Source organism: Dicentrarchus labrax, unplaced genomic scaffold (genome assembly GCF_905237075.1).
Source record: "Dicentrarchus labrax unplaced genomic scaffold, dlabrax2021, whole genome shotgun sequence".
NCBI classification, from domain to species: domain Eukaryota; kingdom Metazoa; phylum Chordata; class Actinopteri; family Moronidae; genus Dicentrarchus; species Dicentrarchus labrax.
Window position 1 is genome coordinate 2,369,919 of NW_026136715.1, and position 26,055 is coordinate 2,395,973.

A 26,055-nucleotide genomic window follows, 5' to 3' on the forward strand; every position below is an offset into this window, starting at 1 on the left:
TATAAATCCACACATGTGCAGTGTGCGTCTTTTTTTCGTGATGTAATCAGATGATTACTGCGGATCATTTAATAAAAATCCTCATGAAATTATACAATTGGAATTTCATTAACATGCAGAGAGAGGCTGGTTTTAAAAGGGATGTGAGGATTTAATTAAAGTGGAATGGTTACAAAGGCTTGCAGATTTTCCTTTCCATCTTTTTTCAGAGTTTAATTTTTGTGTTGCAGCAACACAACATCAAAGCTGATATTGGACGGTTCAGAAAACACCTGATTATATTCAGTCCCTTCCAGTCAGAACTCAGTGTTTCTTCTTGTTCCTACAGTGTGATGTTTGGATGATGTCTGTGCAGAGTTTGACTTTAGAAGGATGTTTTCACATTCATCTGCTAAAAGTGGAAAGTTTCTTTGAGCTCACTGAACTCACAAATAGCTCAGGAAGTCAATCATGGTCCAGTATGTAACTCAGTGTGATGTTAAAACATATTTCACCTAACCCTAACCCTAACCATATTCATAGATTCTGGAATTGTTAATTAGGTGGAAGGAGGAAACGCCCTTCTCTGTTTTTTGCTATTTTTTTGCTAACTAAACATCTAAACTGTATGTCCATGAACTGGCACAAACTCCAGTTGCACACACCCGTACACCATCCTCACCTCTACACTTTTAATCACTACATAAAGGGCACATTGCTTCTTGCACTGGCATTAAATATCGGCAGTGTAAATAAATCAGGAGGTGCAGAATCGTCCAATGTGAAGTCAGTTATGGATGCTGGGCAGGCTGATGACAGCCCGGCTCAGTGAGTTTGGTTCGCTAATATGGACGAGTAAAACAAATCTAGCAGTTTATTAAAACCATAAAAACAGATTCTACAAACCCTTCTTGTTAACTTCAGCCTAAAACAGAGCATGAGTAATGTATCAGTACTGTAAATACTCATCAGTGTAGTCTTATCAATCTCTCACTCTGTCTTTTAATAACTTCCTTCCTCTCACTCCTATTTCTCCTCTAACCCTTCCTCTCGCTCTCTCTCTTATCAGCTCTCCTCCTCCCCCAACACTCCTCCCTTCGTCTCCCTCCGTTCCATCCCCGTCCATCAATCCTCCCTCTCACCCTCCTCCTGTTTGTCTCCTGAATATCTCTCTCTCTGCTCTTTTCCCTCTTCCTCCCCTCTCGTTTCTCCTCTCCCTTACTCCCCCTCCCCCACACCTCCCCTGCCCCCTCCCCCCGTCTCCCTCACCTCTTCTCCTCACTTTGCTGTCAAATTTGTCTCAATGGGATGCTGTTGCCGCGGTAACCGAGGTCATTAGGGAAGCTGTATTTATGCTTTCTCATACTGGAGCTGGCAGATCTGCTGTAATGAGTGTGCGCACACACACGCACACACACACACACACACACACACGCACACACACACACACATGCACATACACACGCACACACATACGCACACACACACACACACACACACACACACACACAGAAAACCCCACCAGCTGCTTGTGTAAACGACTTTACTTTGTCGCTGGCATCATTAAAGAGAGAGAGGGCGGCAGACAGAAGACACTGAAAAGGACGAAAGAGAGACGCAGACATACGCAGACATTACTTCAAAGATGTGCTCAACAGGACTGAGGGTTCACTCAGCGTCAAAACTGAAAACTAAACTGAGCTAAAGTGGAGCTGTTATACATACTCAGATAAAACAAACACTGAGCTGTTTCCAGACACAAGATACAGATACTGTACAATATCCAAGACACTGGAGAGCTAAGAGCTGGAATCAGGATGTTGGAGCTCAGTTTAGAGTTAGCTTAGCATAAAGACTGGAAGCAGGGGGAAACAGCTAGCCTGCCTCTCAAGCTCACAAATGAACTCATTCATTGAAAAGGTCAGTGTGTGCGATATATGGGCATCTATTGTCAGAAATGGAATATAATATTCATAGCTATGTTTTCATTAGAATAAGAATTGTTGTGTTTTTATTACCTTAAAATGTTAAATCTCCATGTTTCTACAGTTTCTCCTTCATGTGTGGTTGAGACGCTTGATGCCACTAAGACCTAAACACTGGTCCTTCCAGTGCAGCCATTGTGCCCTGCTACAGATAAGTTGAAACCAAGAGCAGCCAATGAGAGAAGCTCAACTCGCAGTACAAAGCAATGGGTGACGTCACGATTCACACTTGTAAAGCCCCATTAAACCATGTGTAACTCGGATTATTTTGCTTGGGACACTGGTGACCTTAGTGTGAGTATCGGTTCAGACAAACTGGACCACATTAAACTGGAGAGCCACAGACAGTAAAAGTGTGATTGACAGACAAAAAGAATGAATCCATCCTCTCGCATTATGGCACTCCGAGACGTCGTTTGTACGTTCTTCTTTAAAAGCACTCGTGCTCTCAGAGTCGTCAAAACTACATTAGTCTTAATGAGCTGTCGGCTCATTAGGCCGTCAGCAGCGGAGAGAAGAAACACTCCAGAGACAGAACCGGCTCGTTTGTATTCAGCTGCAGATCTGAGCTGAACACCAGGTGGTAACATGTTGCTACAAACCCCATGATGCACTGCTGCTGCATCCACAGGAGGGGCAGTTTGGTCGAGGGTAGCAGACAGAGGGCTGAGTGAATGTTACAGAACATTTCAGCCAGTTTTTGAGGATGAAAAATTGTTCTGAAAGCTTTTCACTGAACAACACAAAATGAACCAAAGCCATTCCGATTATATTTTATTTGTGTTATTTATCAACTCACAATGCTTTAAATATTGTGTGATTAGAGCTTGCCAGATGTGAGGATTTGCTGCTTTTGCCTGTTTTATATCACACTGAATTGAATATGTTTGGGCTACTTTCATATGATACCAGAAGGGGGAAAATTCTCTCTCTCTCTCTCTCATGGAAAGCACAAACGTTAGGATATTATTATTTATTTCCGCCCCCACGTTAGTTATTTAAGAAACCCCCACAAAGCTCATTTTATTACTCAAACCCTGCTTTCTGGCATTAAACCATCCAAAATAGTGGGAGAGTGATCAATCAATAGCCAAAATTGAATGGCAATAACAAAAAACATACGAGGACAGTCACATATTTATAGCACAACATATTCTGCATAATGAGGACTTTTATTTTTGGTACTTTAAGTATATTGATGATAACTAAAATGTTGAATTCATGCAGTTTTACTTGTAACAGTATAGAGTCATTTGAAGTTGTGATATTGAAGTAAAATATGTGAATACCTCCTCTACCACTGATATTTACAGTATATATTGTAGGAAATGTGTTACAGGAGGAAATGTGTCCACAAATATGATCTCCAAATAAACATTTGCATGAGAATGGTTGCTGACGCTGACAGACTGCGCTGTGTGTAATGGTGCTTCAGCTCATCAGACAACCCCAGGAGGGAAATGATGGCATGGATCAGTGTTGCGTTTGCTATGCAGTTATGAATCTTAAACACACAAGATAGAGGTAATCTGTGTGTTAGTATTCTGAGTTTATGCTGTTATACTTACAGCGACACAGTGTGTGTAACACTGCTGTCTGTTATGCAAATAAAGTATTGAGCTCATGAACAGGGGGTGGAACCATATCCAGCACAACATATAGAACATACCGATGACAGCTGTTGTATTACTGCGACCTGAAGGACTCAATGAAAACAATCTTTGTTTCTATCTTACAGGGTTCTGAAAGCATTTTCCCAACCTATGTATTCAAATATTCTATGACACTATTGTCTGAAGTAACATGCTCGCAGGTGGAAAGCTCTGCCCATGAGCAAGGCACTAAACTGCCCTGTTAAGTTTATGTTCTGAATCTTAAAACCCATTGTGCCTGTGATGCATGTTGATGCTGTGTGGATTTACATAATAGGCACATGACTGAGAATAAGCCATGGAATAAATGTGTGTAATATCTACCAGTGTGTGCCAGTGGCCCTCTCATCCAGCTGGAAGCTAATAATACGCTATTTAAATGATTTGTGTGTTCATATTTACATGCTTTGTTCCTAAAATGAAATGGAAATCACTTGTATGATGTTATGGCTGTGAGGGGCGGAAATGTTTCTGAATGATGGGGCTGAATGTGCAGAACTAAATCTGAATAATATGGCTGTTTGAAGGACAGATTGTACGGAAAAAGAAAATTAGCAGCAGGCTTTCTGACTTGCTGCCACATTTGTGTATACACATCCAGTCTGAGTCTGAACAGACTTTTCCTCATAAACAAAACTCCCCATGCACTGCCAACAACAGTCAGGTGCTGGTAGGTTTCAGGAAAATGTAGAAAAACATCCAAATTAACCACGGCACGCTGGAATGACATCACTCTGATTTATTTAGGAGCAAACAACGGGTTTCAACTGCAGCTTCCTCAGGTTCTCTTGGCAAGCAAACAGACTGAGTAGACTTTTATTCATGTTGGCCATTTTGACTCATCAAAGCACAAAAACCACAGCTGTGACTAATAACATTAAAGGATCAATTCTCCCAAAAGCTATTTTTGCCTTTTTTCCAGTGGTATCTATGCATGCAGATAGTTTGGGCTTTATTTGTCCAGGTTCGTACACTCAGTATCATTTCACCTCCGGAGACCCGGAAAAAAAAGGGTTTTATATTTAGATTTTTCTAAAAATTATTTTATGTTTTATGTGCTTTGTAGTGGGTTAAATAGAAACAATATATTTTCATAGAATCATGCTTTATGCTTACAACCGTGTTTAGATTCAGTACTGAGGAGCAGTGTGAGGTTCTCATGAAGCAGAGGGCAGTAACAGAGTGGAGGTGGGGGTGGTTGATGGACATACAAAGTGTTCAGTGGTAGAGACTGGAGTTTAACATGCTGGGAATGTTGGTTTCTTTTTATCGTCAGGATATTTAACTAGACTTAGTTTTATTTTACTAATATCAACCAAATCTAACCACAGAGGTATGAGTGCAGAGAATGCTCATGCGAGCAGGTTTGGAGGGCGCTGACAGACAAACTGTAAGAACATGCTTGTTTTCTGGTCGGTGGTGTCGAGCTGCAAACATCAGACAGAGAAACAGGAACAGACGCTCATGTAGGAGGATGTTGGGATTATTGTTGCTTTGACAGAAGCGTCAGCGAAATGCCTGGAGGGTAAAATGCAAATGTGTTTGGATAATGAATCATAATTCAGAGTGTTTAAGGAAACTCTGGAGGCTTCCAGGATTCTGGAGCAGCATGGAGATTGTAAAGTGTAAAAGACAACAGATGTGTTTTTCCTCCGTGCAGGTGAGTGTGTGCCGAGGTGTTTGTGTGTGTATTGATTTTTCTTCTTTTAAATGAAAGTGTGTATTTTGTGTGTGTGTGTGTGTGTGTGTGTGTGTGTGTGTGTTCCTTGATGAGCCAGCCGATGTGCACACACTCGTTTGAATTCTTCCTGCTGTGTCTGTCTGTTTTGTCTTCCTTTACGGTGTATTCAAAATACATTTTTAGAAACTGAGAAAAACAGCTTTGTTTATCAGGCTGAGGGTGCATTTTGGATGCATGAGAGAATTGTGAAAGAGTTGATTATAATAATTATTATTTGAGCGCCATGACTGATTGGACAGAGCTGGCCTGAGTCCATTGTAGTCTCGTCCAGTTTCATTTCAAGTTCATTTTCTGAAAGACTCAGAGGTCAGGATGGTCACAGGTGTCAGTAGAACACCTGGAGCCAGATGTGTAAACGATGCACAAAACCCATTTCCTTCACATGAACTGGTGTTTATAAAAGAATGTGCAGTGAGAATCTGACTTCAGACCAGTGTACACACAGTTTGGTGTGGGTGGTGTGATAAGGCCAAAATTAAATATAAGGTGAGAAAATAAAAAGTCACCCAAAGTTTCATTTAAACTGTATTTAAATAGCGTTGAGTGATGAATTTTATCATTTTTATTGTGTTCCCTCAGATATCCCATAGCAGCAGAAATGACATATTATACGTTTAAGATTTAGTTAAGGTTGACATTTGGAACCTGGTCTGAAACTTGTCTGGTCCAACATAGGGTCAGATCAGAGCCCGCTATGGTCACACACTGTGAGATACGGCTGTCACTGGCCATAAGTGGCTACCAGATCCGGCCCACTTGTGGACCATAATTTATTGCTTTATCTGGGCTGAGATTAAGTGGGCTGTGTGTCATTGGGACAGACCAATTTTGCGATGTGGGACATTGCGGTACGCCACAAGCTCTCTGAAACATATACAGTGTTATTTCTCAATTAAAGTATTCCTCATGCTTCATGCAAATTTCAGTATACATCTCCAACAAAACGTATTCAAAAGAACCTCCTTCAGTCAGTCTCTCTCGCATCTTCTCTTTGTCAACATGACAACTTTTCCAGAGATTGTTCGCAAGTTTTTCATTTTTTATTAAAGAATCTTAAAAATAAATCTTAAATCTACTGAACTTATAAATTAGATGGAAACATACCCATGGTCTGTTCAGATATCACAGTGTCTATCTTCTGACACACAGAATAAAGTCACTGTTCCTCTGGGGCCGTCTGGTAATCTCCACGTCTGTTCTCAGCCTCAACCTCAGCCTGACTGCCATTAGACTCTGAAAGTCCGGAGGATTGAGAGAGGTGAGAGCTGAGTGGAGAGAGAGAAAGAGAGACTGAAAGTAGAAATCTCTTTATAATGGCTGAGACTCCCTCTCACCTCTTTTCTCCCACTTTCACATTCCCTGTCTGGTATTTTACATTGTCAACCTCCCCCCTTTTCCCTCCCTTTTTTCCAATTTGTCCCCCAGTTTCTCCTGATTTCCTCCTTTATCCCCGTCTGGATTCAACCACTTTCCTCTTTCTTCCACTCTTTCTCTCTCTGACCGCTCCCTGTCTCCCTCTGTAGCTCCCCCTCTCTCGGGTATGATTATAGTATCTCTGCTTTCTGCTCGGCATGCTGGGAATGAAAATGGATCCCTCGTCCCATCTTTCTCCACAGTGTGTGTGTATGTGTGTGTGTCCATGCACTACAGGGAGTGGGTGGTGGGTGAAAGAGATAAATGCCAGAGGAAAGTGTGTTGATGTGGAACTATTTTTTTTGTGTGTGTGTGTGTGTGTGTGTGTGTGTCTTTGATAGATGTGGTGGAAATGTGTGCTGATGGAATCAGTAAATAGTTAATGAACAGGGAGGAGAACCGTGTCGAAGCCCCGGGAGATGATATTGATGGAGACATTCTGAACACATGGCAACAACAATACAGGACAATAAAAATAATCACCATCAGCTCCATATGTTCACGTGCTTCTATTTAAAAACCCAACAGGCCTGCAAGCTGAAGGCACGCCTTCTGTTTCAGTCGTGTTTTTACTCGTCAATACGTTTATGCTGCTGCCTGTTTATGTCAGGTCTCATCTTGAGCTAGCAGTGAGGCGCTGGCGGAGGCTATGTCTGTGGCGCCCCCCAGGGGATTGATTATAATAACATCAGTGATCTCCTAACCAGGTCAAAGTTTATTCTTGTCCAACACTTTACAGTCAAGAATGAATTCATGTGGGGATGCTAACTGTGAGAATTGATGAAGTTGATGTGCTAACCTGATAAACAACCTGACTCTGGAAAGTTATCGTTGGAAGCTGTTTGGAAAAGAGCGAGCAGTTTCCAGGCACGTGATTGGATGAACCATCTATCACTGTCTATCATCAGCGAACTTCAACCAATCAGATCAATGAACCACGTAACGTTGCTAAACTCTCACTGAAACTAGTCGGAAGAGCAAAAACGTCTTTTCCACATAGAAAAACCTTCAGTGCCATTCTTTGAAGAAATCCAGTTCCACTGATGCTAGCAGCACCTATGCTAACCTCTTTAGCAGCCACCAGGGTTGTTTTCCAATGAACTTCTCACACACCTAGTGTTAAACCACAACCAGTACTTCCTCAAAGGACACCACACCATGAGCAAGCACTTGGCAACAAATACTATAGTTTGTTAACTTGAGTATTTTTAAATACCAGTAGTTTCCATTGTTGTTCAGTAATATTTCTACTTGAGAACAGATTTGAAATCCTCTTTCCACCACTGATAAAGAAAATGTTCACTCTTTCATTAACATATTTGATTTCATTCACTTCTCTCTGAAACACTGAGACTGCTGGATTAGAAATCAATCCACATGCCTCACTCGTCAATACTGACTGAGGAACATCATGGAGACAGAATAATAACACTGCTTGTTACTGGTCTGTGGAACAATCAATATTCCACAAGTAATGAAGTTTAATGAAGTCTCAGCTCCAGCTTCCATCATTAAAAAGTCAAAGCAAGTTGCTAACTAGCCTCTTGGCCCAATATGTGCTATCAAATTGTGCAGACTAATGTTTTTTTTGGGGGGGGAATTGTTGAGTGCTTCTGTGAGCCCTACTTGTTGAAAATGATCAATATCACCTCGACTGAGATAAAACACAACAGGCTGCTGATAGAGATTCATCCTGTCTGGGCAAACATAAAGCTCCATTAGGTGAAAACCAGCCCTTGTATGGAAGATAGCAGCCAACTGCCGACAGAAGAGGAGAACAGTCAGCTCTTTTCTCCTGTTCAGTTATTAATTTCACACTTCACTTAGCTGTGATTTCTGTCGGGATTCTTACTGTTGCTGTCCCTGTAACCACACATACACACCAGTATAATGAGCAGGAGCGCAGCAGGCAGCCGGGGATTGTTGTAATTATAATCACACATTCACAGTCGACTGCCAAATCCACACAGACAAAATAAAGACAATGATACCGGTGTACTGAATATTCAAATCTGCTAGCCTCATCCATTAATCCATCTATCTGCCAGGCCATTATCTAAACACAGATGCACAGACTTATAACCGCAGTGTAAACATCACGGCTATTACCATCAATTAAACCTGAGATAAAGCTAGCTGTTAAATACAGTGAGGAACTGAAACATGAATTAAAAACTGTGTAACAAACAAAAACAAAAAGAAAACAAAAGTGATGTGAATGCCGTCTCTAGAGCCAGTGTTTGGTTTGTTCCTTTTGGGCTACAGTAGAAACATGGCAGTTCAACAAGGTGGACAAAAGTAACCATTTACCAGACCGTGTTGGCCAATTCAGACGTCTGGAACCAAGTGAAGCTATTCTCCATATAACCACGCACTGAACAACACACACACCCACACACCCACACTCACACACACACACTGTTGTCTCTCAGAGAAATGTGTTTTGTCAGGGTGGAGAGTCCAGGCTGGCCTATTTAATGGCAGATGAAACACAATCAGTGACCACACCACAACAGGCCTGATAGATGATTGTGGTTATTGAGTGGGTATTGACTGGCTCAGGCCTTATGTTCACTGACACACACCTACACACACACACTTACACACCTACACACACACACAGCCAGACAACCTGCAGAAGACATGTAATGCATAACAATCAGCTCTGAAACAAAGGCAGGGAGGAGGAGAGGTGTGTTAGACAGAGCTATGTGTCTGTGTGCAGCCATGCAAGTATTTATGAGCTAGTGTGTGTGTGTGTGTGTGTGTGTGTGTGTGTCACCTGGAAGTAGCAGGTTAGTGTGTGCATTCAGAGGTCCTCTGCATGTCTTCAGGTATCAGTTTGATGTGTGTGTGTTGCAGACATTAACTTCACAAGTGACGATTGCAGCACGCCTGGAAAATAAAAAAGATTCGCACAGTATTTTCATTATTACAGTTCACACTCACACACATCAGTAGACACTCTGAATCATAAATAATTACCTCCGTGTTCACTTGCGAGCAGGTGTTTCTTTTCATATTGCCCCCCGAGTGACGCCTGCACCCGCTTGTGCTTACAGCTATATTACGGATGCTAATGTGTGTGTCTGGCGGCTCGTTGTGTGTAAGCTAATTATGAGCTGTTGATTGAGGTGGGAGTGAACCAGGGGTTAGAGACTGCCCGTTAAATTAGCATCTGTTCTGCCAACAGTGCGTCCCCTTGAGCAAAACACTAGGTGGGTTTCATTTGACGTGCCCCTCGTGTGCTCGTCACTCGTAACATGGCATACTTGAAGTCTGAGTGGAGAAGTGAAGGCTCTGAAACTGACCCAGTAAAGTGAATCAGTTTATATCCTGTGTGCATTTCAGCCACCCATCACTCTTTATACTACTGCGGCCACTGCACCGTCATACAGGCGTCTACACTGACACTGTATGGAGTACGGTGTGGCGACACTGGCATTATGAACATAATAACAAACAAACAAACAAATACATAAAGATGTGTAGTTCTTAATGTTGGTGTCTCTGTTGTTTGTGTTCTTGTGTCGTTTCTCCTTGACTTCTTTCTTCTCTCGACTGTCTCGCTCTCCTCCCAACTTCAGTAACACCATCTATCTCTGTCTCCCTCTCTCTCGTTAGCAAAAAGGCTGGAGTAACTCCCTGCGGCCGATGGACAGACATGGAAACGCGAAGGTAGGACACACTTGGATGTTGCCATCCATCAGTTTTCAATGATCCTCCTCCACGACTTCTCCTCCTCCTCACCGACTCTCCTGTCCTCCATCCCTCCTATCAGTCATCTTTAATAAGGTTCCACTCCCATAAAGCTGATGATAGATAGAGAATATTTCCTCTCAGACTGTCATCTGTATGGCTTTTAATCACTGATTTATCTGACGAGGGGCTGATAAGTGTGCATTGTCTTGACTCTATATCATACATTCACATCTACATGTAAAGCTTTATTTGGTTGCTTGATGCTGTTGGTAGTTCCTCTTCATATCACAACCCATACCTCTTTCAGTGTGCTACTTCTGGAAAGAGTGCTGTTCATTCAGTCTTTGATAAGCAGACAGATAAATATAAAATAAAACGTACGTACTCTGAGTACTCCAGGAACTCTTGTCCATGTTGGCTTAAAAGCAATTCACAACAGAAACTGTAAAACTATATTCATTTCACTCCAGTTTATGTGTTGGGTATTTTAATCCAGTGGTTCCCAAATGATGTCCAGATGGTCTGCGGAAATTTGTGAAAACCATACACAGTTATTGCTATATACAATTATACGACATGTTTAAAAGAATTGTTCATCTACTGTATCAGTACTTTGTACACACCCTCCCGCACCCAGTTTTCCACATTATCGTATTCAGCAGCTTCCCAAAAACAAAACTGTGTGTTAGAACCACCAAGCATTTCAGAACCGAGCTCATTATTGACTGCTAATTCATTACCTTGAACTAGAGAGACCGCAGATGCTCTGAATTATGCAGGTACCTTGATTCATTATCAGTCAGCCTTTGACCTTGAATTGTTTCTCTGTTTTACCTTCAGTTTTTTAATCATTTTCCTCAGGTGTTTGATTTCTGAACTCTGTCTTGAATCATTAATCATCAGATGCATTATTCCTTATGGTTTCAGTATTCATCTGTCATTGTTCATTTGGCTAACGTTTTGCTAACAAACCTTTGGGGTCGTGGTCGTTTTGGTGCCGTGCAATGTCATCTTTAAGGTCTGTGAATGTTAAAATACAAAAATATAATAATAATATAAAAAGATTTGCTGTTGATAGAATAAATCCGGATTTTTCCTCAAGTAGTGCAATCAGGGGGAAAAATCCACTTGCACGCAAGAAATAGATAAATCGGATTCGCAGATTACCAAGAAATTAACTGAACACATCCGTGCTCCTCACATAATGAACACTTTTCATGACCGTTTCTCTAGCGCTGCCTGCAGGTCATGGGATCAACTTTATCTCATATTCACTTGTACTCAAATAAAACTTTTAGTTTAATGAGCAGACTGCCCATGACCTTTTATTTCCCCCTTTGCATGTCTTTTATTATTCATACATATCTACTGCTGTTTTGGGTTTGTTTATCGTAGGGACGCCTAAAGGTCGCAGTGGGATTTTCTTTTGTACTAGTTATTAATGATGATGATAATTATTATTATTATTCCCTTACAATAACCTTTTGCATTGTTTTGCAATATCTTTCCATCCCACTGTTTTCCATGTTTACAGAGAGATATACAGTATACAACTATTAGTTGTGACCATCGTGGGTATAGGATATGGTCATTGTTAGGTCTACGGCTGTAGCTGTGGCTATTCTTTACAGCTTGTGGAGTATTAACAAGAGCATAGAGATCATCAAAAGCCATCAACTATGGCAGGTGTGTTTGTGCAGAGACACTAGAAGGATGTTTTCACATTGATCTGCTGAAAGTGGAAAGTTTCTCTGAGCTCATTGAAAATCAGATTTTAAGGGGCGGGGCCTATGAGGATGACTTATGACGTCACAAATGGTATGGAGGTCAGTCCTGGTAGAGTATGCAACTTATACAGTGTGATCCACCAGTTCACTGTAGGAGGAGACATCTTGTGTCCAGCAGGAAAACAGACATTATCTCAGGATATTTTTCTAATAGATACCCATACTCATACTTCTAAAATAATGTACACCAAGCACATGGTGACAGTGACAAGGAGGAATTTCCTTTTAAGAGGCAGAAACCTCACGGCTCTAGGTTGGTGGCCGTTTGCCTCGACTTGTTTGGGTTATCTGGAGATATCAGACAGACAATTTTGTTCCACAAATTATTGTTCCAAGAGGACTGTTTGTGTATAGGTTTTATTATTTGTTTGTCTGGAGGAGATCTTTTAGTATTTTAAATCCAGCATCGTTTACAACCATGTTTACTAGCCTACATTTTTCTTCTTCCCTACCTTTGCTGGCACACAGCAGTATATCCTTGGGTGTATACACAGACAGTGACCATTGGTGAGACTGTGTAATGGTAAAACATGGTAAACAGAGGACCTGCTCGTAGAAAAACCATAGTGCGTCTAGAGGTCAAGAACTCCACTGTGAACCTTTAAAGACTGAGTCACAGCCACAGTAATCAACAACAACAACAACAACAACCAGAGCCACAATGACAGGGGCAGTAAGAAAAAACTATGTGGCAATAACAGCCACTTCAGCAGCCATAACACTGTGTAGAGAACCAGGTCAGAGCCCTTACAAGAAACTTTGTTTTGTGTTGATTCTGTGAACAAAAGCGGGAGTGTGTATACTGCCCATCTCATTTATTTCAAAGGTAATCAATAATCTGACTGAATCTGAATAACTATATACGGAAAATAGTGATTTTTTTTGCTGATGGACTTGTTAGTTGTAGTCTGTACTGGACAGACTCATGATGTAGAGGTAGCCCCGCCCTAAAGCATACCCTGCTTTATCATCTATTTTACTCTAAATGGGACCATCATTTACTAAATGAACATCATGCTGTATGGAAGAAGACTGAAACTACAGACTGAGACCAGAAACTCATCAGGAAATCATTTACTGAGCTAGTAAATCAAGTAAGAAGTTGGCTGATTTCGCCATATGATTCAGTTCTAACAGACTTCTTTTTTTGCAGCCCATGGAGTTTCCCCCTGCTGGTCATTAGAAAGAATGCAGCTTTAAGATTTCTGCGTTGGTCTTAATTTCACAGACCTGGAGGCTCTGTCCACAAATTACTCAATCTGTAACTCTGATCCCCTGTTCAGGTCAGAGGACGGAGGCCCTCTCAGCTACCGCTAGACAGACCACAAAATTCCCAGGAGTCTTTGCACCAACCTGGGTCGGTCCGCAAGAGTCACAGGAGGAAAGGTAAACAAAGTCCCACTATTCAACATCAGACACATGCATGAGCACATATTTTATCCTTTAATCAGTGCTTTTATCTGCTTTCATTTCACACAGGTAGTCCATCTTTCTTTTCTTCTGTCTTTGAAGCTTTGTGCTGCTGTCAGAAGGGAATCTCCCTTTTCCATCTCATCTTTTAAAATAATCTCACTTCATTACTTCCAACACAAACCTCACTTTATCCTCTTTTCTGTCATTCCCACGTTCTTGCCTCATTACATTCATCTGATTTCTCTTCGTCCCATCTAGTTCCAGATGATTTTTCGCTCTCTTCTTTGTCACATTCTCTTTTTTTTCTTTCTTCTTCCCCTCTTCATAGCTCCTGACACTTCCTCTCATGTCCTTCCTCTCATAAATATCAAATATTTTTATGTTAGCACTCGACTTTTACCATCTTTTCTGATGTAACTGCAGCGTTTTATCATTTCTGCTTATCTGTAAGTATCATCATCTGTCATCTGTATACTCTCCTATTTTTATCTGTCATTTCAAGCAAATAGCTGCCAAGATAAAAATATATATAAAACATGCAGTAAATACAGATTTGTCAGCTTTACAGCTTACATATACCTTGATTTTCTTGAGTTGTTGGTTTATTCCTACTAAAGGCGGCAAGCATGTTGGGCCTAAACATGTGTGTTATGTTTACAAAATGTACTGATCTCATCTGACCCAGATCTGGTTCTCATAATATCATTATCATCAAGATATCATGATCAGTTCACAAAATTAATGAATGATCTTTTCAACACATTTTTTAAAAACTAAATGAAGACAAATTAAACTCAGCTCGGTTCTGTGTTTGGTTAACCTGACCCTCCTCACTGCTCAGGTACGTTAGTGTGCAGCGGTAACGGGACTGGCAGCAGCTCTATCTACTCTGTTGCCATGGTGGCGATCCCCGACTGCGTCGACAATGCCACGCAGACGGACATCAGCTTCCAAAACATTGTGACTCTGGGAAAGAGCAGAGGTCATCACCACCACCACGGCCGGGGAGGAGGCTCCTCTTCCCCTCCACCACCTCCACCTTCACCTCCCCTCCCTCACCTTGTGGGACCATACGGGATCAATGAGTTGTATGTCCTGACCTGTAGTCGTTATGGGTGTCAAGGAAAATAATTCCAGACATGAAAAATCAACAATGTTAGATATGATGGGAATTGATTTTTCCTCCCTTCTCCCTCCAGCTGTGTGTTTGAGTACAACGACCCCGATGACTACTTTGACGTCTCGAACCATGAGGTGGACAGGCAGGATGACCTGGAGTATGAGGTGAGGACTCTGCTGCTGTATTATCATAAACCAAATGTCATTAAAAAATGATAAATGACAATCCTTCATTCAATAACACAGTTGGTTGTCAACCCTTTTTCAAGTACTTAACCTCTATAGTAATCTTAAATGCCTCAAGATCCCCTTGTGTGAGAGAGACTACTGGCATCCCCAGCTGCACATCTGTGTCACTATTAGAAGTAGAAAGACACATGCAAGTCTTTTAGCCTGATGAATACATCTGGAATATGAACTGAGCCAGCCAGCTGTGGTTCTTCACTTTTGCTGTGAGACAACAGACTTGCTCAGAGAGGAAAGACTCTTTTTTTCTTGCAAACATAGTTCACTGATGAGCTACCTTCAGAGGGGCTCTCACTCATATATTCAGTGTATTTCTTTGAAGGCCTTACAAAATATGACAAAATCTGTCTGCCGAGGCTCAGGCTGCTTGAAAATGTGTGTGAATGTGTCTCATTTCAGATGTGCAGATGTGTTTAAAGTTTGATCAACACAGCTGTTTACTCTTGCCTTGTAATGGATCACTCTTTAAGTGCATAACTGAGACCAAAAGCTTCTTTTTCAAATACATTTTCTGACTTGTGACCCTAACTACATTGAGTGCTGCAAGACACCTCTGCACAGCAGTGATGTGACTGAAAGCATTTCAGTGGGTTACTGAAGGTGATGCACTGTTACTGAGAAAAGTATAAAATTACCTCCTAGTTTAGAAGACAACCTTAGGGTTACTGCGCAGATCTTGTGTCAGGAAAGAACAAAGAGAAGGGATGAGAGGAAAGAAGACAGGAAAAAAGGAAGGAAGGTTAGAGGTAAGAATGTGAAGGAAGAAGGAAATGGGAAGAGAAATGTGGGAGGAGTGAGAAAAGAAAGGAAGAAAAGTATGAGGAGATAAATAATTAAGTGAAAATGAATGAAGGGGTATAAAAGAAAGGGAGAAAGGATATAAGGACAAAAGGAAGGATGAGAGGTAGGTTGGAAAGAAAGACATGGAGGAGAGGAGGAGGTGCACAGACAGAGAACTGAGCAAGGGGTCAATTACATGAAAACCTGGTGGATGGAAAAAGACTCAGAGGAGGAAGGAAAATGGAAATACAGACATTTCTGCTTGTGCTGCAAAACCATCCACAGCCTTCAGAAATGTCACTGAAACAAATTGACTTCTACAAGCTGTCATGTTTGCTGGAGAAAATCAGGAAGAGTGATGGTCAGAGTGGTCTTAACCTTCGAAAAGAGGCTCTAAGTTCAGTTTACAAATGCCTAATGGACCACTGTGTTTAGCTGAATGGCACTTTTTCTTTGTTTCTGCGCCGTCGGTTCACTGCTGTTTCCTGAGACAAATGCCTGTTTGGTCATTAAAGAAGTCAGCAAAGTGGAAACGTTTGTGCGCTTTCTGGCTCATAGACCAAAGAGACTTCCCAGAATCGCTTCCTTCTCTTCATTTTGAAATTCGTGTTCACTCAGTCCTCTGATCTCTTTCCTCCCTCATTCATTTTACCAATCGCTACCATCATTATATCCCCTCAAATTACTTCCTAATGTCCTACTTTTCCCTTGGATTACATCCTTCATTTCCTCCCTAAATCACCTCCTCCTCTCTGCTACATTCCTCTGTTGATGCCCTCTAGCTAAAACCATTGGTGGTGCAATGATGGTAAAAACTGCTGGTCTAAGGTATACTCTTTCTACACTTAAACGTATTCTTTGAGCTGTAAACTACATTATATGACTGTTCTGTGATGAAAAACATCAATGGCTGGTGTTAAAATTGACAAATCTGCACATCAATAAATCACCCTAAATCTTGTAAGGCCAATGCTTAAACAGAGTCGAACATTTAGGACTACTTAAAGTCATGACATTTATATAAAGGAAGAGCACAGCTTTGAGTACTCGAGAATCGAGACACATCATTCACAGTAGTTGATGCTAGTTTTTGCTAACCCTCTCCTTAATATTTTTCTATTTTGGCGCGTTAGTTCAGGCTGCAATCATACCGGAGAGTTATCCTCTCTGAGCTGTTAGTGCAGCTACAACACAGGTAACACAGAAACATTGACAAACGGCCGTGAATGTGCTTCTAGTGACTGTAAAAGCTCCAGCGGATTCTTTTTCTGTCCTTTGCTGGTCTCATTTTTAAAAAAAAAACAGAATTGATGGGTGTAGTTACACTGGTCTTAACTGGTTTTTGGTTTTCCAAACTAGCCAGAGTCTGTGCAATAGTGATCGGGGTTGGAGCTGCGATAACGATGCTCCGGCCATATACCCGGCCGAACTGTGAGCAGAGCTCAGCTGTCAATCAAGATGTGAAACCCTCTTTATATGACATAAAATAACTAATTAAAACCAAACTTTTACATACATCAGAACTGCCTAAAATGACAGAAACCAAAACATGTATGTGCTTTGATTGAGCCATCATGTGGCCGATATTTAGGTATATAGAGTCAATGGTCCGAACTAGTCCTGATAGTGTCAGCTGGTCTTCGACGGTGGCAACTGGTCTTTCGTAGTCCCAGCCAATCACTGAGGGCCACATAGTCTCTGATGTCATAAGACTGTATTTGTTCTAAAGCTTGAGACAAACCAAGACTTGCTAAAGGCCTTCCTCTGTTCCTCCAGGAGGTGGAGCTGTACAAATCCAGTCAGCAGGAGAAGTTGGGTCTGACAGTCTGCTACAGGACGGATGACGAAGAGGATCTTGGGATTTATGTTGGAGAGGTGATGACACATCTACTCTTCATCCCTTTACTCTACTCTTCCTTCTCTCCAGAGCTTATTCACCCATTCCTTTAACATCCAACTGTCTCATTTATTTATTCACTCCTCTGTGCATGATGCATTAATACAGCTCATAAATGTGTTACTCCATTTCCTATTCAGTCAATTAATCACTATTTTCCATTCAACCTTCATACATATATTTTCTAATCTTTTCATTTATTTATTACATCCATCCATTTATCACTTTATTCATTATCTTATCCTTTGAATAATTCCTCCAACCAATTACTCACTCTTTATATTCATTTAGTCAGCTTATACCAATATACTCTTTAATGGATTCATTCAATCATTATTAATTTATCTGTTTCTTAATTCATTCTTAATGCTTTGTTTATCTTTCTCTCTTTCTCTCACTTTCACTTTAGGTAAATCCAAACAGCATAGCAGCAAAGAATGGACGTATCAGAGAGGGTGACCGAATACTACAGGTACACAAACATTAATTTAGTTCTAGTTCTTCTGTCTTTATTGGGAACGTTGTTAACCCTCCCATAGATCTGGACAATTGAGAGGTTTTTTTTGGGTTGCATCAAACACTGATAAAACATTAAAAATCCTTCCTTATGAAAGCATTGCACTTGGATTAGGGTTATAGGTTAGAGTCTGTTATAGTACAGGTTCTATGCAATTCCTGCTTAATTCAATTAAAACTTGACTGCAAATAAAACTTTGTTTATCCAAAGAAAAGATTGTAAGTTATGTTGTGTACCTGACATAATTTAAGTACCTGAATAAAACGTACGTTGTTTTGTTGCGTACCTGATATAATTTAAATAAAGTAATAAAACATTACTTAACATACTTGACATTACAGCACAAAATCTAAGATCTGTGTTTGTTTGAGCCATCCACCCACCAGCTCCATATGCTCGCTCTTTATACTACATCACTTGGATTTGATGGCAGGCAGGTATAGAAATGACGCTAGAGGAATACCTACAGCGTCATATTTTGAAGCAGAGGGCCACTGACCAAGCAGCTGAATTTGACGATTTGGGAGTGAGACCAGGTTTCCCAGGGTCCACGCAATAGCTTTTTTTAAAGAGCTTTCAACGACAACTCACAATCTTCTTCTGGGGATGTAGTTTGCGCAGTTATTATCACAGGACCCAATATATGTATTGAATGTGGGTCATATGATAACAAATCAACCATCTCCATGACAACAGAGGAAAGACATTTTATTTTTTTTTTTTTTTTATTTGACTCTTAAAGGACCAGTTTGAAGAATTTAGTGGCATTTAGTGGTGAAGTTTCAGATTGCAACTAACTGAACACTGCTGATGTCTGGATTTGATGACCTGGTAATGAGAACTACAGTGGCAGCAAAGCACAATGATTATAGGTGATTATACACTAATAAAAACATACCTATGAATATTATGTTCCATTTCTGCCAACAGACCCTCTTAAATGTTACACACTGGACCAATAATTTGGAATTCTTTGTCATAACAAATAATTCACAGATTGATCAGGCTCATGCTCCCCAGAAGTAAAACCCTTTTGATTTTAATGACCCTTTGACTTTTCCTTTAGCTTCCAATTTAGGACAAACTTTAGACTTTTGAATTTTCTAAATTACCACAGTTCATTTAAGCCACTGATGACAGTGCAAAAAAATCTCTGTATTCATAAATATTGAATGTTCACCTTCAGATTAAGGTAAGCACATTTTCTGCACACTGAAAATACAAACTTGTCCTCTGCCAAATGAACAGGCTCTCTCAGGGTTAAGAATAGTTTCAGATCAAACTATGTAAATTTATACCTGGAACCACTGGGACGGTCTTATCCAATCAGCGAGAGCTGTCAGCAGCCCAGTTACTGCTGTCCTAAAAATAGACAGAGAGAGAGAGAGAGAGAGAGAGAGAGAGAGAGAGAGAGAGAGAGAGAGATGGAGGGTGAGACAACATTGTCACCCTGTGTTACCACCGCACTGTTCAGCTCTGTTTGTCAGTCAAGAGAGAGAGAGAGAGAACACTGCCGTACTGAAGATATTCAGACAACAGGTGACGGTTTAAAGAAAGAACCTGGGTTAAAGTTCTGTAACACACTTCATGTTGTGTTTAACTTTATTTTTACCCAAGTACATTTGTCTGAGAATCTAAAGAAGGTTCAAGGGGTATTTTAAGAGGATTTAGAGGTTTAAAAAACGGTTCTATGGGTCCTGTAGGAGGTTTTAGTAGCCATTGGTGAAGTTTTAGATGTTCTTTAGGTTGGTTCTATTGGTAATTGAAGAGATTCTACAGGTCTTTTTAGGTTTTAGTGGTTCTTTATGAGGTTTAACGCTCAGGATGTTCTAGTGGGCCTTCAGGAGATTCAGGGTGGTTGAACACTAATGAGAAATGTTGGAGCAACATGTCAGACAGCGTCCACTGTCACCGTCAACACAAAAGAGAGAATATATTTTGAAAGAACGCTGTTCATTCCTTCAGTAGAGTTCAAAATACATGAAGAATCTCTGACAATCATACTGAAGCTGCTCTGGACCTTACGAACACTTTCTTTCCTTTAATTTGTAAAATGGTTGATCTAAAGTAGCAAAATGCCACTAGTGGTTCACAAAAGATTAATTGATTATACACAATGCTGGAGCTCCTTAAACACACAAATACAAGATATTACCATCCTTTTATTGTGTAACCACATAGCACTATAGCCTTATAGTCTTCTAATAATATCAGACCACAACAAGATCTTGTATTATGAACGTTGGAAAATTAATTACTGTTACTACTGATACACAATTAAATATTCATTCACCCTCTTATCAACAATTTACAAAGCAAAAAAAAAAAGAAGAAAGAAGCAAAAGTCACATTCAGCTTTAATATTCTTCATTCACAGCTCTGCATTTCTGCTGACTGCTACGCATCATTTACCCAATGAATGTTAACTGCTAATAAAATACTGACAGACCTTGAGCCTTTAACAGCAAGTTGCTAACCTAGCAAAAAGTGCAACATTTTCCTTCAATTGGAAGACAAACTTCCTCTGATTGTATTGTACTGCTACAACAACCATCCTGATGAAGGCAAGATGAAAACATAAAGCGTCCTGGAGAAGGGTTGTGCTACCCGTTTGTGTGTCTTTTTTCTAACAAATCTCTTTGTAAAATGCCGTAATATTATTAATTATTATTAATAATAATTTGGATAAAATAGAAACTTAATAAAGAACTGGTGGGCTCCCTAATTGAACAAGGATGTGACAATACAAGTATTTATGTACAAAATTTTTTTAATACATGCTAATTTACTATCACCACTACTTATGTAACAGTCTAGGTAACCAATTCCTAACAAAAGTTATCTCAGGACACTTTTCAAATAGAGCAGGTCTAGACCGTACTCCTTCAAAAAATTATTTACAGAGACCCAACAGTTGCCACCATGAGGAAAATTGTCTTTTAAGAGGCAGAAACCTCGAGCAGACCCCGGCTCTAGGTGGGTGGCCGTCTGCCTATAATTAATGCTAAAGAATTACAAAGTGCCATAAATTGCTGTGATTTTATGTTTTTTACTTTGTAAGAGGAGCGGTGGGAGTTTAATTAGGAATTTAACCTTTTTCATATCCTGTTAAAACAATGTTTTTGTTTCTGCTCTGAAGCTGCACTCCCACATGTGTTCTTTCTAAGAGATCTAGACGATGAAAAACGAGCGTGAATACATTTATCTTCCTGACATTTCTTCGCTCATTATCATCTGACCTTCCCTCGCGACTGACGACCTCAAGGAAGCAGTGTTAGGGAGAAGGTTAAGGTAAAATGGGATAAGAATAAACCACGAGCAGCACCTGGCATCGCCATGGTTACCGGGCAGCGGATGAATGTTGTCAGCTCCCGTTCCCAAGGCAGTCCAAGATGTGGCGTCTGTCTGCAAGTTTGGGGAACATACCTGTCATTACACACAGTACAGCCAAATAATATCATATACACCTGTCACATGGTTCATACATGTTGCTTTTTAAGTCATATTTTCTGTGACACCTCACATAAAAAGAGAATTTGTTTGTTCTTCTGTTTTAAGAATTTGAGTTCAAGCTTCAAAATTAAGCAATTTGTATACTGTCTATAATAATTAACCAATAATTTAACAATAATAAATCATATTATAAACTGGACACATATTGTATGCATAACCTTCAAATTAACAAGTAACAGCTGACAGATACATTTATCACAGTAAAAAGTACAATATTTTCTTCTGTATTGTATAAAGTGCCCTAAAATAAAAATGCAGTGTACAGCAAGTACAAAAAACTCAAACCGTAGTTTTTCATTTGCACTTGGAAGGGTAGGGTGAGGCACTGTTAAACAGTTAGATGCCACAAAATCTACTCACTGGTCCATCAAGTTTAATATGACAAAGAATAGCAGCAAATCCTCGCAGCGAAAGAAGCTGACGGCACGAAATATTAGGCATTATTTCACTATTTTTGGTTGAAAAATTAAAGTTGATTATCAGAACAGCTGCTGATCATCTTTCTGTCTTGTGATTAATCGATTAACAGACTTATTCTTTGAGCTCTACAGCATGTTAGCAACGTTGTTCAAGTCATTATAGGAATAGATTTTACACATTGTGAGAAATGAAAAGAAGCTATTGGCTACCTGTGGAAGGAAAATAAAAAAGGTTAATTAATTGGCTAAAACTGAATGAAAAATACTGTTGTGTTGGCCCCATTGAGTGTAGACTCCATATTGTCTTATCTCTGCCTACGAACATGCCCATGTACTGTATGTATGATATGACTTTTACTAATGAATCTGATCCCTTTACCTCCCCTCAACCCCTCCAGATCAACGGAGTGGATATTCAGAACAGAGAAGAAGCCGTGGCCATTTTGACCAGAGAGGACAGCATCAACTTCTCACTGCTGCTGGCCAGGCCGGATATAGAGGTGACTTCACACGACACAACGCAGTTAAAGCACTCTCCTAAATCAATGCTTGTGGAATGCAGACTGCAGGTAACCATAGAAACCAAAGTTACAGGTTAACTCTCAGTGATGAAACTAATACCTCTGTTATACAGGAGAGACACGTGCAGGTCTATTAGAGGGTTTACAAGGTGTTCTGTGGCCTACCCACACCACCAAGTTTGTGTAAGTTTAATTCAACCCAAGCATGTTCCGAATTGTTGTAGTGCGCATTATCGCTTGTTCACAGGCGGGAAAACCAACCAGACACTCAGAGGTATGAAATTGGAGCTAAGTAATTTAACATTATAATGAGAATCTGCCCCAATCTGCATGACAACAGTGGTGAAATGTAACTCAATTCATTGTAAATGAACTATTTCCATTTAATGCTACTTTACAGTTACACACTACATTTTAAGAGCCAGTACTCTACTTTTTAATTTACATTTATTTGACATTACTTACTAGTTGTATTGCAGATTTAGATTATTGATACAAAACAGCATTTATTATCTGCAACATTGGTCATGAACACATTAAGGGTATGTTCCATTTCATCTAAAAATGTGTGGAAAATGCTGGTTTTGGGTGCAAATCACTTGTTTTTTCAACCAACAAACCACGAAAACAAAAGATATTCAGTTTATGATGATATAAAACAGAGGAACCACCAACGACTAACTGGTCAATCAAATCCCTTCACCACTTTAAAATAGAATGAATCGCTTCCTGTGAGATTGGTTCTCTTCATTTTCAGGTCCAGAAATAGTCATCACATCCATAACTTCAGGTCTAACAGTGTCTCCTGTTTCATCACTCAGCCCGCCTGCAGCCTAGTTCACTAACCTACTTTCTTCTCATATCACTGCTCTTGCGGGGGGCCGACAGCAGAGGAAAGTTTGGTTCCCACTTTCCTCCAGCAGGGATGTCATATGTTCACCTCCTTCTGTGCTTAGTTGTTCATTTATCCATCCGTCTGTGACTAACATGCATATGGAAAACTAACAGCTGGTTGGGCAGGAAATGTGTTTCCCTTTTTCAAATATTGATTGATTTTGGAGACCCTGTGACCTGTCCTATAGCACTACCATTATCACAAACTTTACATTTTCAAATGATTAGATCTCCTGACACTAACAGTTGTAAACACAACATTTGCTGACCTCATGATATTTCTCAAAATGCCACCATAAGGCCAAACCTTGACCAGATTTATTCTAATTTTCTGCCCTCCACACAGTATAATGTTGGTTGTGCAGCAAAACTAACCAGAGCTTGAGCCTTGGTATGCAGTCTAGATGGGTAGAGTTGGTTTACTTGTATTTTGGGTACAAAAAAAGGGGAAAGTGTGCAGATCCATGAGGTTATGTCTTTGTTAATGTCTCTTTAATTTTTGGGCAGTTTTGTGACCTGAAGTTCAATGTTAACAGTTTACAGTTTGTTAAATCTTATACATACATACATACATACATACATACAAAAATTCAACTTACATAGGGTTAGTCCTTGTCAAGTCAATTTTAATTTATGTAGCCCAGTAGCAGTGCAACCCATCACGGTTTGAGCCACAGACAAAAACTGATTGGTTACACTTCACAACTAATAGCTTATCAACACTGGAAGCAGCTTGTGTGATAAACAGGGAAGGCTGCAGATATCTCAAGTTACAATAAACATCACAACCCATTTCTATGACAACAAGCACACCCAGTTCCCAGTTACACCACTGAAAAAGTCAGCAGCCACAACCTGCAGGATTTCACTCAATGGAGGGGAAACCGACAGCATTTAGAACTTCGAGACGTGTTTTATAAATTATAAAAGCACTTTTATAAATAACATTGATTTTTAGTATTGTTGAAATACTGCACAGTATTATGTGGGCTAAAATTATACTTTATATTTATTGTGAAGGAACTGATTGATGATTTGCTTGTAATTGAAATTCTCAAAAGAACTAGATGACTTACAGATATATGTTGGTGCTCAGGTGGCATATAGCACTACTATTTCAGTCGAATATAAAGAAGGAAAAATTCCATCACATTTATATCAAACTTAAAACTATATTTTATTTGCACTGCAAACATGAATTCCCAGCCTGCAAACAACATGGCTACCTGGCTAACATCTAAATTAACTAAACCATCATAACTGAAATAATGACACTTGTTAGAAATTCACAGTGAGTTTGTTGAGCGAATGCCAATCTCTGCTTTATCTTTAAGGGTCTGAAACCAACACGTCCAGCTTCAGTCTGCATTCACTCACATTCAGCCTCTTTTCTTCATAACATGAATGTCATATACGTAACATTTATGGTTGTGTGTGTGTGTACTCTGTGTGTTATCACACACACACACACACACACACACACACACACACACACACACACGATAAATGTATCTAGAATGACAGCTGGTCCCAGAGTGTGTGTCCACATCTGCTGACAGAGGAGGAACTGCATGACGGCATATTCATACACGTCACTTAAAAGACACACACACACACACACACACACACACACACACACACACACACACGCACACGCACACACATAGATATTCACTGATGAATGTGTGGTGTGTCTGCATGCGTGTGTGTACACTAACATGTCAACTAAATAAATGAGCCATCAGTCAGTCAGTCAGTCAGTCAGTCAGTCAGTCAGTCGTTAGACAGCTCTAACACTTCAGCCAGTCAGATCTTCTTGTAATGAGGGAACAGGATATGATGGATGTTTTATTGACTGAGCAAATAACAAATTAGGAAGTGATAGTGGAGCAGCTATGATGAAAGGTAGAGGGAGCAGAAATGCACTGAATGACGTTATATAATGTATTTATATGAATTATGTCTGTTATCGCCCTTTCCGGTGGGGTAAACTATGGTGAAGTACATTTGTCTTTTTAACCCCAGAGTAAGATATCTGGACAGCTACTGTGCAGATTATAGAATGGAACAGATTGGACTACATTTATATAGCACCTTTCTAGTTTCACAACCACTCAAAGCGCTTTACACTACATGTCACATTCAGCCTTTCACACACATTCACACTGACGGCAGAAGTTGCCATACAAGGTGTTCAGAAACAAGTCAGTATCTTCCTTCAAGGACACAAGTTTTGCAGCCACCATAGTGTCTCCTTTGCACTTAGAATAGGAGGATGAAGCAAGGGAGTTGCAATCTGCAACTACACCACTAGATGCCACTATATCTACTACTACTATTTCCTAGAGACTGTTATTGAAAGCTCTGGAAAGCCCATATCCCTTGGACTCACTGTCCATGGGAGAGTGTCTATATGACTATAAACAGATCAATTTCTCTGTCTATATTTGCTGAGAACTGCATGGCTCATGCGAGCA

The 26,055-nt window shown here is 40.2% G+C and overlaps 1 protein-coding gene and 1 long non-coding RNA gene across 3 annotated transcripts in view; both read left to right on the top strand.

Moving 5' to 3' along the window:
- Positions 1–26,055, top strand: part of LOC127377866 (PDZ domain-containing protein 4-like) — a 54,628-nt gene that overhangs the window by 16,489 nt on the left and 12,084 nt on the right. Inside the window, exons 3-9 of one of the 2 annotated variants that reach the window (XM_051426142.1) lie at positions 10,395–10,448; positions 13,543–13,645; positions 14,514–14,760; positions 14,872–14,956; positions 17,594–17,692; positions 18,124–18,186; positions 22,562–22,732. In XM_051426142.1, the coding sequence (XP_051282102.1) occupies positions 10,395–10,448; positions 13,543–13,645; positions 14,514–14,760; positions 14,872–14,956; positions 17,594–17,692; positions 18,124–18,186; positions 22,562–22,732 (822 nt within the window). The remainder of the gene's footprint in view (positions 1–10,394; positions 10,449–13,542; positions 13,646–14,513; positions 14,761–14,871; positions 14,957–17,593; positions 17,693–18,123; positions 18,187–22,561; positions 22,733–26,055) is intronic. The other variant, XM_051426143.1, reaches the window with a different exon arrangement.
- On the top strand, positions 1,498–3,358 carry LOC127377870 (uncharacterized). The gene is made up of 2 exons (XR_007887782.1): positions 1,498–1,899; positions 2,029–3,358. It is a non-coding gene; the product is annotated as an uncharacterized LOC127377870 (long non-coding RNA).